Here is a 19,532-nt window from a genome sequence, read left to right on the forward strand (position 1 = left end):
ATCCTGTGTACTGTATGTGACAACAAAACATCTTAACCAGGTATGATGAGAGATGATTTCATGGCTGTTGAATAAGACACAAGACACTGATGGTGCATATGGAGAAAGAGAACTGACTCCCTCCTGTGAGAACCATGAACCATGCCTGGCAGGACCACAGTGGGCTGGCTGGGGAGAGAGTTGTATGGTTTGACATATCCCCTTTGACCTCATCACCAAAGAATCCTTTCTGGCTCTCACGGATCCAGAAAGAGCTCCAGGAACATGTCCGTCTGGGGCGTTATCAGCACTGAGAATGGGACAGAGGAACTTAACCCATCCAATAATACATTTTAATTTAGGAGACTAGACATGGTAAGTAGACTAAATATAGGAGACATGCTCTGTACAAGGAGTTCATGTTTAGGATTTACTTTGAATACTGAGCCTGTATACTATGTGATGCTGAACGGCTTGACTTAAACGTGTTACCCCTATTTGTACTATTCTATGTGCCATATCAACCCACGGGGAGAACATTATGAAAGAATGACAGTAAACTGGATCAAGATGACAAATCACTCAGGTAATTTATTTACATTTGTTGCTTTAGGTCATACATAAAGCAACACAGAGTCTCCATGAGAAAAGCAGGCTGCATTTGAAGTCCCATAAAACATTATTCAATGTATTCAGTTAAGACAACATGACTTATGAACCTGTTGGGAGATTCATTCCCTTTGTTTGTGTGGCTCAAGAAAAAGTTATCCTGGGTGACAGCTTCTGGAAGAGAGAAAGAAAGATGGGAGAAAAAGTGGCATGCATTTACATGACAGAAATCTGTCTGTCAATCTTTCAACGTGCACTTGGGAAGACCAAAGCAGCCCAAACACCACAGTTTCCTTGTTATGCATGCAGACACTGAAAAGACAGTCTCTTAGAAGGTGTGACTTTGAACATCATGGTATTATGATGTGTTTCAACCTCTAACAAGTGTGTGCTGTGGTTATGGTTCTGCTGGGGGTGCAGGACACAGACATTAGTAGTTTAATAACTTCATAGGTTCCAGGGATTCCCACATATTTAGCCTCACATTGAAGTGTTTTACCATTTTATGGTAGTAGAACATAACATTTGACATAAACAGTTGCATTCATGAGTTTTATTGACAAATGTCAATAAAAAAAACAAGGTCCAGCCCCCAAAAAGCTGATTTAAAAATGAATATATAATCATTACAATTGTAAATTCATAAATGGTTAGCTTAGTGGGAAATGAATATCCAACTAGTCAGTGATAACTGTGTGGAGTATGGAGTTTGTGACAGCAACTATGTGAGTTTATAGACACTATGTCCTGAGATTTCCTATGATCTACGAAGAAGAACCCCTTACCTCCTAACAACTCTTGATTGGTTTATGGGTGTCATAGAGCAGACCAGATTACATGTGCGTTTTTGTGAGAGTCTCAGCCTTTCATAGTACGGTCATAATAGTTTGTAGATTAGACATTTTTGTGAGAAGAACCGTTATTGGGATCTAATATCGCCGGATGCAGACGAAATAGAAAAATCCAATGCTAAAAACTGCTGTGTGTAGCTCAAACACAGGGGTTAGAAGCATTTTTTACTTGTGTGTGGAAATGCTGACAGTAATTGGACTAATCTAACAAAGCATCCACTCCAAAACATTATTCACAAAACCATGTGACCATGCAGGTGATCACCTTCAGAATGGCATGTCTCCTAACCAATCAGGAGGCTCATCATCAGAAAGTTGAAAATAGACTTCAAGTGAACAAGAATAGAAATGAAAGGAAGGAAATATAGTAGGTTAGAATACAGAGAAAAATCAGAGGAAGGATCAAATCCAGTTAAAATGCATAGAAACTTTGCAATTGTTAGATAACATGAGATTGTGCTATTCAACAACATGCAATTTAGCACTGTACAGTGTACTGCATGAATGATGTAACTTCTGGTTAGGGCTGAAAACACTTCTCATTTTTAAAGTGCACCAACTGATCCTGCTATCATACTTAACATGCTTATTAACAGTGAGATTAGTGGCAAGCACATACACACCACAGCATTCAAACATAGCCTGTGTTATCATGTCAGATTCAGTCCTTCTGAACAATTCCTTTCAGCAATATTCTTAACATTATGAAAAACATATTGAAGTGAAATAGACCTGTACAAATAACAAAAATGAAGAAAAACCTCCTCCATTACAAACATACAACAACTCTTTAGAAGATTGTCTCTTATTCCACCTCATCATACAGTAAATTGAATTTGGCCATACATCTGTTTCACCAACAGGTGGAAGCAACGAGTAAGCATTAAACAGTCCATGAACGGGTGTAGTAAACCAAAGCCCATGGCCATGAAAGCTCTTCCCCTTTTTAAGAACAACGGACAATGCACAAAAATACTGGAGGCACTGGGCCATAAAATAAAGCAATAAAAGTTATCATAATGTGTAGCGAAAGTACACTACGGTCATGGTGTCATACGAGATCTTATAATAAAAACATAAACATTTTAATTTGTGTAAAATAATACTGAAATTGAAAAAAAGATGAGAAAACCTTGTCGAGCACAGATCCACGTTGGCCCCCGACCCCGACCCTGACCTGTGAGTTCAGCAGGGTTTAGTAAACGTGCAGCGTCAGCACTAGTCATTATCCAAGGCCTGGACAGCCATTAAGCAGCTTAAGCAGCCATTAACTCCCACACCATTCATCAGGCATCAGCCACAGGCTAAGGCAGCTCCCCAAGTTAAAGTGCTTCAAGTCAGTCTTTTCATTTAGATTACTTTTTCCACACAAAAAATCTGTCATAACCTGAGCTAAGCCATGTAAAAACTGGCTCGATTTTGACAGCCAGTTGTTGAAAGACTCAACTCTATAGCAATATAGATTGGATGATTTCAGCAGTCATATCAACCACATACCGTAAATGATTTAGACCACCATGAAACCACGTACAGCACATTACCCTTCATCATAAAGAAAAATGTAATGTTCATGAAAACATCCCACGTATCACAAACCAAGCTACCACTTGGGAAATGTTATTTGTTCTTTGGTTGGTGTAGGACTAGATCTAATGCACTGACAGCTACATATTCTGTGAGAAAATATTAACAAGGTGCTTGTACACATGGTCAAACAGTAGCTTGCCATCATATGACATGGAACAAATGCAAGATACGCCAGTTAATGTTCGGCCAGGCTTCAGACCCTATTGCACAAGGGTTAGGGATAGGGTTAGGATTAGGCTTCCCTCCCTGGTGGGCCTCTACATGAGCCTGTGACCTAGGTGTTCCTCCAGCCACAGCAGTAGGGGCTGGATGGACTGTGAGACAGGCCCGGTTTCAGAGTACATCTGCAGCAGCACCTCCTGGAGCATGAACAGCAGGGGCACTCCCAGGCTCAGCAGCTCATACAGGAAGAAATAGTCCTGCACATTGGCTCTAAAGTGGAGGCCCACAGCATGGGCCGTACCATGCACCCAGCGAGACAGGAGGCGGGGGGAGTCACACACAGCCCGGGTCACACTCAGGGGCCAGCTCAGGCTCTTCCTCAGGCGGGAGCTGAAGGTACCTGGTGACTGGCTCTGCAGGCCTTCTGTTGTGTCACAGTCAGGAGTCTGTGTCCCTGACCCCTCCTGAACCCCGGCTCCATTCTGACCCTGAGGGAGAGACCCATTTAGTCACAAAGATGTCCCACAAATTAACATCAAAATGACAATGGCAAGTGGATGATTGAATGATCCAGATCAATTACCAGATGGGAATTGAATGTCCTCCGATGATTCATTCCATTTTTACGTTGTGTGAAGTGCAGCTTGCAGTATAACTTGCCTAATTGAACATGATCAAAGGAGGATTTAGAAAAATTGGCACATAAACAGTTAATTATCTCTACCCGACAGACAGAAGAGGACTGGCCACCCCTCAGAGCCTGGTTCCTCTTTAGGTTTCTTCCTAGGCTCCTGCCTTTCTAGGGTGTTTTTCCTAGCCACCGTACCGCTACATCTGCATTGCTTGCTCTTTAGGGTTTTAGGCTTGGTATCTGTATAGCACTCTGTCACAACTGCTGATTTGATAGATTGATTGATTGACAGTAAGCGAACATCTAAACCTTAGTGTTGGGAAACACATACCCTGCTCAGAGTCGAAGGCATGGCCTCCCTGGCGCAGGACGGAGCCACAGGTGTCACAGCGAAAGCACTCCCTGTGGAAATAAAGTCCCTCAGCACTGATCCTCTCCACCACATACACGCGCTTCTGACAGGAGTGACACTGGTCACCAGACCCGGGGAACTCCCTCCGCAAGGAACCCTGGGAAACAGAACAGAGAGGCAGACAGTGCTACAAACGTTGTCAGCCCAGACAATGACGATAATGAGGGAGTGATGCACTTGTGTCAGATTCCATAACTTTGACCCTAAAAGGCCTTATGGCCGAGTTTGGCCTTTAATTCACAAAGCATAAAGAGTCCTGCAAAGAATAATCATCCCAATCCTTATTTTACACAATCTCTCTTCATCTGACTCAGACTATCTCCCAGGCCCTGGCTCTATGTTCTTCACCTAGATAAGGGCTGTTGTTCAAGGCTGGTACAGTCTGAGTGGCTGCATGCTCAGCCAGACATGCTTACCGGAGACAGAGGCGCAGAGGCTGGGGGTGAACAGGGGGAGGAGGCTTTAGGCCTGTGGTCAGTCTCATAGAGGGTGACCAGCGTCTCAGCCCTGGCTGCTATAGCCAGAGACACCTTCCCCACCGTCCGCTGACATGCAGCAAGGAGGAAAAGACAGGAGGAAGACAGGGAGGACGAGAGGTAGGAAGAGAGAAAGAGAGTAAGAATAAAGGGAGAAAGAGAGTAAGAATAAAGGTCAGAATGATGAAAGCAAAAGTGATAGTCCACATCGTATAGATAGATAGATAGATAGATAGATAGATAGATAGATAGATAGATAGATAGATAGATAGATAGATAGATAGATAGATAGATAGTGACTATTTTGTTCTCTGACTAAGGCCACTGCTGGGGAAGTTAGTAAAGTTCTTTCATCAAAATAAGAGTCTCAGCTCAAAAGTATGGCCACAGAAGAGGAGGGAATGTTTTCTCATTATGGTTAGCTAGTGTGCCTGTCTGGATGCTTCAGATTGCACTGACTGCACGGCGCTGGCTCAAAATTATCAGAAATCTGTGGACAGGGAGGGGCAGTCTAACCCACAAAGTGCAGCACCACAAAAATGTATTCAACCTTAGCATGAGAGGCCCCAGCATAGCTAAAAAACACCTCAAATGCTTCTTGCATGCAAGACCTTTGTGTCTACACGTGTCCTTTGTGATTTAGAGGATAGTACAAGTTACTTTAGCAGGCATGTGGCGCTGGGGGCAAAATACCTGTTTGACGTTATTAAAACCAGGTTCTGGCTTTGGTTGTAGTATTGCAGTGCGTTGTTGTTGGGATACATATGTGGAGCCACTGCTGTGACACTGAAACAGCAACATGACTGTGATGTTAATAACTACAGCTGTAAGTTACATTCAAATTAGATTAGAAGTTAAACAAATATATACTTCTAAAATATATACAATTAACCAGATTTAAACATCATGTTTAAAATCAAACAGACAGCACTTCATTTTGTGTTTCTCTGAGAGGCAGCAGGCTCTGCATATAGAAATGATGTGGCCATAAATAGTGCTATGGTTTGGAGGCACACGAGAGTCACTCACCACATGTGACTCATTCAAGGGATCTCTTTGCATTTCTTTCTTACAAAGCTGCATATCTAGTGCCCCAGATTGACTGGTCTTTGGTTTTCCATGAAGAATGAAGGAATTAGAGGAAACAGAGAAGAAAACTTAGTTGAACAGTTCAGTGACCGATAAGGGATAGATTAGTGCATCAAAATAACAGTATAATGTTTGCTCTGCCATTAGGGGATATGGGTTTCATCATGACAGACAGATGGTGAGAAATGGATGTGCTTGTTTTCACCTTGAGTTGGAGTAGAATGGATGAGGATGAAGAAACGGTTTGAGGGAGTGAGAAGGTAGAAAGGGTGATTTCTGGACAAAGGAGGGAAGTGACTTTAGGAGTGGGAGCAGGGAGGATGGGAGGAGAGGGACTGGTCTGTTCCGCAGATCCAGGCTAGGGTGGGAATGGGAAACAGAGGAATGGAAAGTCAAAGAGGGAGAGGATTGTTAAAAGAGAGACTTTGAGAATCAGATAGGTTAAATGATAGTTGGCATGCTCAGTTTGATGGCCTACAGTACCTGGTATTCCATGGCACTCTACCGTCCTATTGACCAAGCCCCAACCTGCTTAGTCTCAACTCAAGAACACTACATTCCATTTTGACGTCAACTCAGTTATAGTGCTACAGATTAAAGATGTGCAATATCTCTGCGTGATGAATATTGAATAATCACAGGTTTTAGCATAACACACAACGATAGGGACACAGCAAGCATTTCACTGTAAGGTCTACACCTGTTGTATTCGGCGCATGTGACAAATATAATTTGATTGGATTTGACATGCTGAAACACAGACATGGATGTGGTTATTTATACCTGATGTTGAAGTAGACAGGAAGAGGAGGAAGAGGACGGAGAATATGTATGAGGGGGTGAAAATGTAGAAAGGGTGATTTCTGGACAAAGTAGTGATGAAGAGATTTTAGGACGGGGAGCAGGGAGGATGTGAGGTGAGGGAATGGTCTGTCCAGCAGATCCAGACTAGTGTGGGAATGGAAAAGTCAAAGAGAGGAAGATATTATGAGCATCAGATGGGAGTTAAATTAGAGTTTGCATGCTTAGTGGGTTGGGCCTCAAGCCTAAAACGCCTGGTATTCCATGACACTGCATTCCATTGAAGTGGAAATTCAGAGTGATTTAGATAAAACGTGTATTTCTTCATGATAAATGTTAAATGATCACAAAGGTTGTAGCATGACACACAGTGATAGGGACACATACAAGACAGTGAGACAGACATGGATGTGGTACTTTTTTACCTGAGGTTGTAGTAGACAGGATGAGGATGAGGAATAGGGATGAGGAGGTGAGAAGGTAGAAAGGGTGATATCTGGGTAAAGGTATAATGAGGTGACTTCTGGACTGGGGTTAGGGAGGATGGGATCAGACTCTGAGGGAATGGCCTGTTTATCAGAATCAAGCTAGGTGAGGAATGGGACAGGGGAGATTTGCAAATGAAAAGAGAGGGAGAGGATTATTAAAGGAGAACTTTGAGTGTTAGTAATTAGATATAAGTTAGAATGAGAACTGGCGTGCACAGGGGGATAAGCTTTAAGCAAAGGTATTCCGTGGCATTATCCTATCATAGTATTAACTAAACCCCAACCTGCTGAGCCTCAACACAACAGCTTACCCTGGTTTCCATTGAGATGGAAAATCATTTAAAGAAGGTGAGCAGTATCTTTTTTGATGATAAAATACCATGGAAATACCTTTTCCTGTAATGGAAATTGCAGTATGATGACTACTCTAGCACTAAACACCTTGTTTGATGACTGCAGCCTCTTCCAGTGAAGCACAGAGAACCCAGTGCAACCTTTCAACAGTGTCCATGCTGAAACCCTCTGAGTCTCAGAGCACACAGAGTAGGCGAATTACCATCACAGACAGAGCTGAGAGAGGAGGCTACCTAGTTTTCAGCCTGAGCTCTCTTCTGCAGGTCTGTCTCAGTGGGAATATAGAATCACGATGATTTCTGCTTAAACAACGAATTGCCTGACGTGTTTTCACAGGGCGTTATATTGTTTTAAAAAAGCCTTGTTGAAACCCACAACATAAACAGTCATATATTGACTGACAGTGAAGGCGATTTAAATTACAGATGTAGGATCTTAATTTGATCACTATTTTGTTGCTGAGAATTTTCTTGCACAAATGCAAACTTGTAGCGTATTCAAAGTTTAAAAAGGTTTCTAAAGTTTGTAATTTCCACTTTAAAATGTCAGACTTTCTTTGCCCTAACGAAAAATGTATCAACACAAAAAACAAAAAAATGGCCATTAATTATAATCCACATAATAATTCAAATTTCCTGTTGCTGCAGGAATTATTTTCCTGTTTTAGCAAACTGTCTCAAATTAAGATCCGACATCTGTATAACAGAACACTGTGTCCTACAATAACCTGAAATCACCTGCGCTAGCTGTGTTCTGTTGCTACAGACTCTGAGCAGCTGATGAAGACATCGCCAAAAAGGTCATGCTTCTGGAGATGATGGATGTTAAATTTCAACACAGGGAGGATTATATGAACTCTGCGCAGCAGCAGTAATGCCAAACAAGACCCAGCGTGCAACACGACAAACACACTGAGGGACGGTAGAGGTGAGGGGTCAGAGTTCAGGGGTCAGATAGTCACCTGGGACGTAGAGTTCACATCCCCAGAGAACAGTGCTCTCAGGTGGACCGCTTTCTCCTTGATACTTTTATTGTGAAACTCTCTAGCATTCTGGGTCTGAGCTTTCTTCTGCAGGACACATACCATGAGACACAGAGACAAAGAACAGGCATCAGAAAGAGAAAGCTGCACCCGCAACACAGTACCACATACTCCCTGTCTGATGAATGGGTCTGAATAGTAACATAATTAGGCAGATTATTAACTCCCAAATCAGTTATAACGTACGGACAAATAAAAGTATGAAATGTATGCACTCATTATTGTAAATCGCTCTGGATAAGAGCGTCTGCCAAATGACTAAAATGTCAAACGTAATGATTAAGCAAGATAAGTGGACTTTGGTCCTACTTTCCCACTGAAGGATCTAGATGGCACATCGTTTATTGGGTGGTGGGGAACAATAGTGTTGCTGTGTTGAGTAGAGTGGCAGTTTTTGTAATACTAATTTGACACACCAGCAGAGATGACTCCACTCTTATACATGTGCTCCTGGAACAGCAGACTGAGACCCAGACAGAGACAGACAGACACACAGGACTGGCACAGAACAAGGCTACAAGGGCAGCCCACTGGCTAAACTTGCCAGTCAGCAGCCTCTGTGCCTCTTTGTCTCTGCCAGGGCTGTGGGTCTGTTCTTGCCATTGTGGTCAGTGTGGATGATTAGGGGTTGACTTCACCAGCTGACTATGTGCTATACAATGCTAAATGTATAATCACGATGATTATCTCATCATTCATATTCAGCCTTTTCCTAAAAAGGATGTCTTATATGATCACACAGTAGGAGGCAATAACAATAGAAAAAGACAGAGCAGACAAAGAGAAATGGACAGATGGAAAGGAAAGGAGAGGAAAGGAAAGGAAATGAGAGGGGAATAGGTCACCTGGGTGATCTTTTCCTCCACTTCCTGAAGGCGTTGGAGCATTCTAGACATGGCTAGGACTGCTGAGTGGCAGGAGGGAGAGTAGCCAGTGTACTTTGTGCTCTCTGGCTTTTGAGGCTGCGTCTGAGGTTGCATCTGAGCACATGTCTGATCAGCCTGTCTGACCTTCCTGAGGGTGGGATGTGGGATGGATGGGGGTTGGAGCTTAGGTTGGGGCTGGAACTGGGGTTGGGGCTGGTGCTGAGACTGAAGCTGGGCTTGAAGCTGGGGAGAGAGCTTGGGTTTGGGAGGAGGCTGTGGTGGGGGCCGAGCGATGCACTCAGCTGCATATTTGGCACAGGTTGCAGACGGAAACTGAAAACACACAGCACATGTGAGCTGCAGTTCTATGGCTCTCCGTCAACTCAAGGTAAGCTTGATGAGAAAACAAGAAGCAATTGCAGCTAACAGGCTCCAGTAGTTTAACAGCTGGAGAGAATAGGAGGGAGATTTATGCCCCATGCTTTTCTTTATCGTGTGAATCTACTTCACTGGGGGGCTTATTTTTCATTTCCAACCCACAGGGAGCATTTAACACTCTCACTCCAGGTAGATAATGACTGGTTTGTGAGTGAGTGTATACCAAAACTGAGTGACAGTGTGTGTTCTGCAGAGTGTATTAGCGTGGGTATGCGTGTGTATTACAGTATGTTGACCAGGCCTGCTCCAGTCCTCTACCTGTGTCTTGGGGGGAGGGTTGAGTGGGGTCTGCTGCCTGAGGTTGGTGAAGCGTGGGGTCTCAGTCATGTCCATGGAGCGTGGCCGAGGGGCCCTCTCAGAACCCCAATCACACGGAGACTGATGGGGTTTGTCAGCCAGAAACAAAGCCAAGGAAAAAGGTTAGTAGAAAGACAGAAAAGGAAGAAAAGAGAGAAAGTGACTTGCAAGATAAGTTAAGTATCTCACCAAACAGTTAAGAACAAATTCTTATTTTCAATGGCGGCCTACACCGGCCAAACCCGGACGACGCTGGGCCAATTGTGCACCGCCCAATGGGACTCCCATTCACAGCCGGTTGTGATACAGCCTGGAATCGAACTAGGGTGTCTGTAGTGACGCCTCTGTTCTATAGCACACTGTGGTATAAGGCATCTGAGAACAAACATGCCAGGTACTATACCATACTATAGTACTGTATAAGCTATGGAGGACACTGTCCAACACTGACAAAGTCCTGAGGAGGGGAGATGGAAGACATATCTTGGTGGTTCTGACCTGTCTCCGGAGGGTGAAACTGGGGTTGCTCTCCTCAAACTTGGACAGGAGCTGGCTGGCCATGGAGCGGACCTTGTTCTCCTTCACCTCCCTCCCCTCACCCACACAGGACGCACTCTGACTGGAGAAGTTGGTTGCCTGTCATGAGAAATAGTGACTTGAGTTATCAGGGCCAAAATAAATGGTATTTTGTCGTATTTGGCGTTGGTGCGCTTAGAATGTCATTATGAAATGGTAGTTTGATGATAATAACTACCTCTTCCAAGTAACTGCAGACTTTTCGTCTCCTTTTGTATGTTGGGTCAGTATCTTCTAGCGTCTTCTCATCCTGAAAGAAAACAAACAGGCCATAGTATATGACTAAATATTTTCGACTGCACTCAATGGTAAAAAGATTCAACATGAAAGTGAACTAATTAAAAAGAGCCCATCTCAAAAAAACTCTAGAAGAATGATCTGTATTTATACATTTAACTTGTGGAAGGCCCCAATACAGTCCACTTATTCAAATGAAATGACTTTTGAAATGATAACACAGGAAGGCTGAAATGGCTCTCAAGTTGCAGTAGTTATCAAGGCAGACAGGCACCTTTGAGAGAGGAGTGTGATTACCTTTGGTACCCTCTTTCTTGGTACCAAGTTCAGAACTTTGTTCATACTTCTGACTGCCTTGGAAGGATAGTCTTCACTGTTTTCGTCGGCCCCTCTAGAATCTGCAAAGAAACATGAGTACATTAAAAGGTATGATATATTCCACGGAGCTCAGCCATGAATGCCAAATAAAATCAATCTAAAAGAAACCTAATATTATAGTGTTGGAAGGAACCAGATGGGGCAAGACCATCTGCTTTTCATGAGAAATGCCACCTAATAAATAAAGGGCTTTTTTGTGGAAACCAATACTGGGAACACTTCACTTCAGATCATAAGAATGTATACAATTATTGCTAAATAGTACATCCTCATTCCGTCATGTGGGAAACCAGCTTTGCTGTGGATAGAGGCATAGCATGTGACCTCTCAGAGACCATAAAGCTAGTACAACTGATAATATGCTCTGTTCACCTTAGGCATGTCAGACCAGAAACTGGAGTAAGGTGTAGTGTTTTCTCTCCAGGCATCCGAGACTCAGAAACTATCTGTAAGGTAACCTACACTGTGCTGGGCAGATGTGCATTCCTCTCATGCCAGACAATGTGACTGATAAGGTTGTGCAACGCAGAGGAAGCTAGATGAAATCTCATACCCTCACACACACCGGCTAAAGTGTCTCTAGAAAGACATAACTTATCTGAAAGAAAGCAGGGGTCAGCCCAGAAGCAAAGGGATGAATTACATTAAGGACAGAGACAGCTTGATATGTAAAGAAATGGCCAAACAAGTGAGAGGCTGGGCTTTTAATACAGTGGACACAGTGGAGTGGTAGGGCCTTCGAGGGTGACAATGACGAGGTGTTAAAGTATGAAGTTTCAGGTTTTGTTATTAGTCGTATGTACGGGCTACACATGGTATACACAGTCCAAATAAATGCTTACTTGCAGGTTCCTTCTCGACAATGCAACAACAATAATAAATGATAAGAATACGAACATGAAGTAAATGGCTCAGTAGAATAGAATAAACATTTTACCAAGGGTATAATACAGGAAGGCACAATTTATAGTCCAATATTTACACTCATTATGGGGAATGGGGATAGGGGTGCTAGTATTTAAATTGTGCAGTATTTAGCAATAATAATGAGAGTCTGGTGGCAGCCGTTGTGATGTAAGTGTAGCATGAATGTGTGTGTGAGTGTGTCTACAGGGGGAGCCTGTGGCCAGGGCAGAGCAGTAGGACCATATGCCTCTCCACCCTGTCTGCTCCTCCTAATGAAGTGTTCTGAGCCAAATGCTTCTGCTGCATTTAAAAATAACTCTTGACATGGGAAGGAGCCTTTTAAAAAAGACCTGACGATATAAAGGGCTGCTACTGTGTGTGTGTGTGTGTGTGTGTGTGTGTGTGTGTGTGTGTGTGTGTGTGTGTGTGTGTGTGTGTGTGTGTGTGTGTGTGTGTGTGTGTGTGTGTGTGTGTGTGTGCGCGTGTGCGTGTGCGTGTGCGCGTGCGCGTGCGCGTGTGCGTGTGCGTGCGCGTGCGTGTGCGTGCGTGTGCGTGTGCGTGTGCGTGTGTGCGTGCGCGTGTGCGTGTGTGCGTGCGTGCATATCTGTGTGGGTGTGTGCGGGAGTGAAATCTGAAGTCTGGGGCTTCAGGACAGACGTGTCTATGGGGTGAGGGGTGTGAGGCGTACCTGAGACGGGGAGGGGGGTGCCGCGGAACAGCTCGTAGAACTTGGAGAGGTAGGTGACCATTCTGGTCTTGTCTGGTTCCTGACCAGCAGCCATCTCCTCCCCAGTGGTGAAGGGCCGGATCCCAAACTCCCGCTCAGCCAGGTCACATGCCAGCTGGAGGTTGTTAGCCGAATCCTCCTCATTCAGCGAATCAAACTCTCTGAGGGAAACCGATTGAAATGATATCACGCGATGTTGTTGTAATGTTGTGTGGGTAACTAGGTGAAGGCTTTATAAGACTAAGCTGGCGTCAACATAGAAGTTATGAAACTGTTCTAGACGAGCAGTGTAGCCCTCACTTTACCATAAAGAAGAAGTCAGAAATAACAAACTGCCCTACATACTGAGTGTGACATGTAATACATAGTTATGCTTTCCAAACTCCCTTTCACATACTACAGGGTTTCTCTAAAAGCGGTTGTGTCTTCTGTGTGCTCTGTTTCATCACACCTATCAGTAACAGAGAGAGAGAGAGAGAGAGAGAGAACTGACATCGGGAAAAAGGCTCTTTGATGAAGCTCAAAAGTCCTTAACACCCACCACTTACATTTACTCTCACACAAAGACGGGCTGTGAGTGAACACCGTCAGAAGGAGACAATATTACGGTGTGGGTGTAAGAAGTGTTGCTATTACTGGTGTCTTGATGTAAATGTTAGCCTAATGAGGAAATTCCCCATTACACAATATACCATAGAGGCATTTTATGAGGAGCCAGTCTATCGACCTACAATGACGAAGTGCTACATGCCAGGGTGTGACATGAAGAAGTCTCACACATGGTTTATGAGGAGAAAAGAGAGAGTGCTGAGGTCATTTACAGTTACAGTAAGGTACATGAGGCCAGTCTTACTGTGGTGGTTTACAGGGTAGTTGTGTGTTGCAGTGTTTTGCTATACATACATGAGGTGGGATCTGAACCGGTGGATGAGGGCACAGAGAGCCAGGCCACTCTGCCACGAGGTGGTCAGGTCTGTCACGCTCACGTTCCTGTAGCCCTCGGTCTGTTTCTGACACCACGTCAGCAGCCTCCCCGGCCTGATCTCCGACTCTACACACACAGACAGGAACAAGGTGTTCAGTAGGGTGAAAATGGCGTGAAAAAGGGAGGCACTACCTAAGTTGGTCCAATAAGAAGAACATAGATGTTTGTTTTCCATTGCCCTATTTTCCATTTGTGTGACTGTCCTTGTCTATCAGTGTATCAGTGTTTTGTCACTTGTCATGTGTTGTGTTTTTGTGGAAACCAGGAAGAGTAGCTGATGCTTCTGCGAAAGCTGATGGGGATCCAAATAAATAAAATACTAACCTCAACCCAGCTAACAGCCACCCACCCACTCACCTGGCAACACAAACACAGAGCTAACAGGAAGTGAGATCATAGATGTGGGACAGTGACAGCAGGTGACGTTAATGAGAGGTAAGACTGATAAGAGGTAAGTTAGAATAGGGGCTGAAGTATGCACATGACTCTGTCAGGACATGTTGAACCTGTCTGTCATTGTGTAATAGGACCAATGGTTGTGTAACATTGTGTTTAGTGCATTATGTAGAGGCCAGCGTGTGCTTAAAGAGATACTGTATACATGGAAGAAACATTTTCTGATGATGGAGACAGTACTCATGTTTAACATGATCCATGGGGCCAAAAATATCTTGAAATGTAACCTGCTAGACTTTGTTAGGTCTGGTATCTGAGAACATCCTAAAGATATCACAGATGCGTTTAACTATTAGTGTATCAAGTCATGTTTTTCACAATACACAGAACCACCAGCTTTGGCCTCCAATTAAATGATGAATATATGGAGGGGGGGTATGTACCCTATATGACCCTGTCCACAGTCAAGAGGCTTCACCAAAACTCCCCTCTCACCATGGATCATTGTAAAAACAAACCTCAGACGGCGACTTATTTCCTAAGCAGAGATTAATGCGGGCCCGTCCTCAGTCTGACACTCCTGTTAGCGAGAGAAAAGGTCTGCCTCACCTTAAAGACTGCTGTGGGCCTCTGTCTCAGAACACTCCCAGAGCACAGGGAACGGGAGAGAACTCAATAGAACTACAGTGGAATGGCTTATCTTCTCCTACCTTTGGGTAAATAGCCACTGAATGAATGAGTGCTGCCGATATTTGGGCCCATGAAACCCAAGGGACTCATCGGTCATCATTTTCAAATGAGTTACTTGAACCAGTTGAATAGAGATCACAACATGTTCTGTAGGTTGGAGCCATGCACTGGATCAGAGGTAAGTCCATACTAGACAACGGTATCCAAACACACTGTACTAAAGCCTCCCAACTCCACAGTCTCTCTGGCCTCTCTTGTATCGTGTGTGGCTCACCTCGTCTGGCCAGGTTCACAGGGCGACGTATTGTAGCATTACGCTCCAGAGAGCACGACTTCACTGGCAGCTCTCCATTGATGTACAGGTGACGCACCTGGAAGAAATAACAAAGAGACACAGCTGAGATTTAGGCAGAAGAATAGATAAGAAGAGATAAGAAGACAAGCACAGTCCATCCTTTTTGTGTTAATGTTAAGGGTGAATCTGATATTGGTGACAGCAGAAAGTGAATACTGCAGTAAGCAATGTGATCCTTGAGAACGGCCTTCGTACCTGGTTTTGCCTGACACAGGTGGAGATGAGGTTGGGATACCGAGTCCCAGGGTCAATGGTGTACTGCTCAAAGTTTTTGCCAATGTTTTCAGTGGTTGTCTGCGGCAGGATTCTGTAAAGACTCTCCCTGGAGAAATATATATATTTAGTATGTGTGTGTGTGTGTGTGTGTGTGTGTGTGTGTGTGTGTGTGTGTGTGTGTGTGTGTGTGTGTGTGTGTGTGTGTGTGTGTGTGTGTGTGTGTGTGTGTACAGTATGTGTGCTGACCACTGACCTCTCAGCTAGCACCTCCAGAGGGGTCCTGCCCTCAGCCCACCTTTTCACCATCCAGGCTGAGTCAAAAGCAGCCAGGAAGCCTCTCGCACACCCTGTACCCATTGGCCAGAACGGCTGCACACACAGACACATAACATCAGCATAACAGTACATTTAGCTGAACATGCAGTATTAATGTCCAACCATTTTAAAGCATGATTGAACCCTGTTGTCACAGCCTCCTCACCTCTAACAAGCTGTCCCCAACCAGTGCCACCAGTAGCTGATGTCCGAAGCGTTCTCTGACCAGCGCTGCGTTCTCCGAGGCATACATGCTGGTGAAGTCAAACATGGCCACGTCCGGCTGGCCACAGGCATTTATGGCAAAGTCCAGCGTGGGAAGCTGGTAGTTGGTGCCAAAGTCAGCGGCTTCGCGGGCGTAACCCAGCAGAGCTTCCTGGTTCACATTCTCACTGCTCAGCAGCATCTCTGTGTCTATGTAGTCCTACGAGACAAAGTCAGGGGAATTGTGTTTATGAGAGACCATGACCAAAAGGATGAAGTAAAAGAGGCAAAATGAGATGCAACATTGATACCCCAGGTGTAATAACAGTTATTCAGCTCGTATATTAGAGGACCATTAAAGATGGATGCTCTTTAAATTGTACTGTGACGCCAGTCTCAAAGTCCCACATTGTCTTTATGAATGAATTCATGGGATGACTCATGCAGAACCCTGGCAATTGAAGTGAGAACGAGCACTGAGAGGGAGTCATAAGCCAGTGAAATATGTGCTCCTTTAGGGATGTTTATAACACTTAGCTTTCATGGATGTCATTGTGGTGCCCGCCCGGCTCATGGGCTGTTCAGCTGGCAGACCACCAAGGATGAGATTCCTCCGACCCAGCACCCTCCTCTATTAACTCCTCACCTCTCCTTCTCTCTCCCCCCTCTCTCTATTTCTCTTCCTCTCTCACACACACATCTGAATACAACACCCTCGGACAGCAGGAAAAATCGGCCCGCGTCTGAATCTAGTTGATGATCCCTGATCTAAACAATGTTTGCTCACATGAATGATGACACCCTTGTCCAGTAGGCTCTGCTTCTTTGCTGTCATGACAAAGTAGTGTGTGTTGTCCTTGTAGTACACAATGTTCTCCAGGTCAATACCTGCAACAAATGACAGACACAGACAGGAAGGTTAAAACCCCCCATGATAATGACAGGGTTGAAGATTGCTGTTGTTTGACAATGTGTGGATTTAAGTGCATTCTAGGGGCAGTCTGCTCCTCTGGCTGACTCATTGGCTGTGGGGGATCTCAGGCCCACCTGTTTCCTCTTTGAGGTCCAGGAAGAACTTCTGGTTAAAGATGAAGGCCACACCGCTGATCTCCTCCACCTTGGCCTCGGCCGTGGTGTTCCTGTTGACAAAGTTGGCCGTGATGGCGATAGCCAGCTTACCACGGAACTCCTTCCTCTTGAACCCTGAGAGCGAGAGAAAGAGGGAGATAGAGAAAGAGAGAGAGGGATAGAGAGAGAGAGAGATGGGATGTTACTATTCTCTGGCCAGGCCAGCGGAGTCATACTAATCCAGAGGAAATCTAGCACTGAGCTGTAATCACAGGCCAGTTATTTTAGGATCAGAGAGGCTTGTTACCGAGGTGATACTGTTTATATCACCAGGGGAACAAAACCCTCGGCGGGAGAGTTGGGTCAGTACTAAAATGTTATGATCTAATAAATATGTTTTCCAGGTTGATTAACTTTCACAACTTCAGGTGGAGTAGAGTGCAGCCACTCCTTACATGAACTGGACTATCGTAAGAAAAGGTGCAGTCTCGTTTTTTCACGGTGAGATTTTGCAATATGTACTATTATTGGCTGCAATTGCGTACACTTCTGCTATTTAGGATATCAACAACAATAGAACAGAATCAGTTCCTCTTCAGATAGAAACATTGGGGAAATGTAATGCCATCCTCTCACTGATCCTGAATTTCTTCTTTTTTTTAATGGAGACATTTTAGAGGCTCATTTAACATTAACTTTCTGTGTCCTATCCAGGGCCAAACATAACTGCAGACAAGCCTTAAAATAGACTGAAGCATGGGCTCAGACTTTTAATGCCAGACTGCTATTCACTTGGGTTCCTGTTGCTGCTATTCTCACAATTACAGTTTTATAAAAAGCTGTCTGACTTTTTAAATGACATGCAAAACCTTGCCTTTGTGTAAGAGAATATGGTGATATAATTTTTTTAAAGTCTCTTTGTGATGTCAAAGCTCTACCAAAGCTCCTAAAGCCTGGAAAAGGCAACCAACCACAGCCAATACCCGGGATATGTCACTCCAGGATGTATGTCCCACAGGCCACATGTTAGTATGCTTATAACTGTCCTGGGGAAGAGGAGGGTTCTGTACCAAAGCCCTCTAGCGAAAGAAAACACATCAACATTACCTCTACACCTGTGACTCCGGAAGGAAAGGAAGATGAATGTTCTAATGTGTTCGGCCTCTCTTCCTCCTACAAAATAATGTATGAGCTTCTGAGAGATGCTTTTCTAGAAGGAGGTAGCATTTTAATATGAGCCAGAAATGTTCCATTACGGTCACTGCTAATTCACTGGGGCATTTCCCCCCCGTCACATCACTCTTTCCAATGCAGCTGTGTTCCTCTCAGACGATTAGCTGGGTACAGAACAGATTGCAGTATATTTAACCCTCCTCTCAGACAGGACTTGCATGGCAGTTCAAAAGTAGAAGGACTTCTAAAAAGAAAGTTTTCCTCTGGCTTTTCGTCATCAGACGATGACCTAAACGCCTCATTGTTTGGAGACAGAAAATGCCCTTTTTAGGAATAAGCATCTGATGTGGATTGGTGAGGAGATGACAGGCATCTGTGAGGGAGAGTCCAACATGCATGCATCAACTGTTGAACAGCATCCAGATGACTACACAAACAGGGTCAAAGATCTTTTTTATTAAGGTACAGAGAGATGGTGATTTCATGTGTAACCTTGTCCTTTGAAGGAGAGATTAATGACATAGGGTATCGTTTTACAGAGGCGAGCTTGATTTTATGGCTTCCTAACTTTCTTGGATGAGACTATGCTTTTTTTAAATGGATGCTTTGTGTAGCCAAAAGCCGCAGCCAATAACAATCGTATGTTTCTTAGTTACAGTTGTTAGGCTGTTATCCAGACAAAATAATTATATGAGAAAGGTGTCCTGGATATTATTTGAAACAAGCTACTGTCAACAAAGCTACATAAACATACTTTTCAATATAGAAATTGTGTTTGAAGGCGCTCCAGATAATATCCAACTGCAATTTAACTTGGAGCTAAATTTAGCTTTGGAATAAGTAGTGTTTAGTAAACATATTGAGCAATCTCAGAGAGAGCCATTCCACGGATGTCATCACATGATATCATATACAGTACCATATCACCATATCCTATGTCTGGGGTCAGGTCATTAACGGAATGTAGATATACTCTGCTAGGATACAACCTGTCACCCTCCCATCCCTCCAGAGTTCTCACCTTCCAGGGTATTTCTCCTCCCATCAGCCCCCACCACCACGTCAAAGTCAATGTTTGCCACGGGGTGATCGGCAGGCCTGATCTCAGCTCTCCAGCCAGGCCCTGAAACACAGACAGAGGAGAGGAGAGAGAGCAGGAAGGGAGGAGAGGAGGGGAGAGAAGGTCAGTACAGTTCCACATTCACAGGGACACACACCTCAAAC

The 19,532-nt window shown here is 44.2% G+C and overlaps 1 protein-coding gene across 2 annotated transcripts in view; it reads right to left on the minus strand.

Moving 5' to 3' along the window:
• Positions 1-544: 544 nt before the first annotated feature.
• The window catches only part of LOC120046701 (F-actin-monooxygenase MICAL2-like), a 48,309-nt gene continuing 29,321 nt past the window's right edge, over positions 545-19,532 (minus strand). The window contains exons 5-20 of one of the 2 annotated variants that reach the window (XM_038992130.1): positions 19,330-19,431; positions 17,115-17,270; positions 16,855-16,955; positions 16,030-16,287; positions 15,802-15,917; positions 15,528-15,654; positions 15,252-15,348; positions 13,810-13,957; positions 12,868-13,067; positions 11,193-11,293; positions 10,837-10,908; positions 10,581-10,718; positions 8,401-8,508; positions 4,151-4,328; positions 3,772-3,848; positions 545-3,676 (exon numbers count right to left, since the gene is read on the minus strand). In XM_038992130.1, coding sequence (XP_038848058.1) covers positions 3,284-3,676; positions 3,772-3,848; positions 4,151-4,328; positions 8,401-8,508; positions 10,581-10,718; positions 10,837-10,908; positions 11,193-11,293; positions 12,868-13,067; positions 13,810-13,957; positions 15,252-15,348; positions 15,528-15,654; positions 15,802-15,917; positions 16,030-16,287; positions 16,855-16,955; positions 17,115-17,270; positions 19,330-19,431 — 2,372 coding nt within the window. In that variant the 3' untranslated portion in view covers positions 545-3,283. The remainder of the gene's footprint in view (positions 3,677-3,771; positions 3,849-4,150; positions 4,329-8,400; positions 8,509-10,580; positions 10,719-10,836; positions 10,909-11,192; positions 11,294-12,867; positions 13,068-13,809; positions 13,958-15,251; positions 15,349-15,527; positions 15,655-15,801; positions 15,918-16,029; positions 16,288-16,854; positions 16,956-17,114; positions 17,271-19,329; positions 19,432-19,532) is intronic. The other variant, XM_038992139.1, reaches the window with a different exon arrangement.

The sequence above is a fragment of the Salvelinus namaycush genome, chromosome 1, assembly GCF_016432855.1.
Source record: "Salvelinus namaycush isolate Seneca chromosome 1, SaNama_1.0, whole genome shotgun sequence".
NCBI lineage: Eukaryota > Metazoa > Chordata > Actinopteri > Salmoniformes > Salmonidae > Salvelinus > Salvelinus namaycush.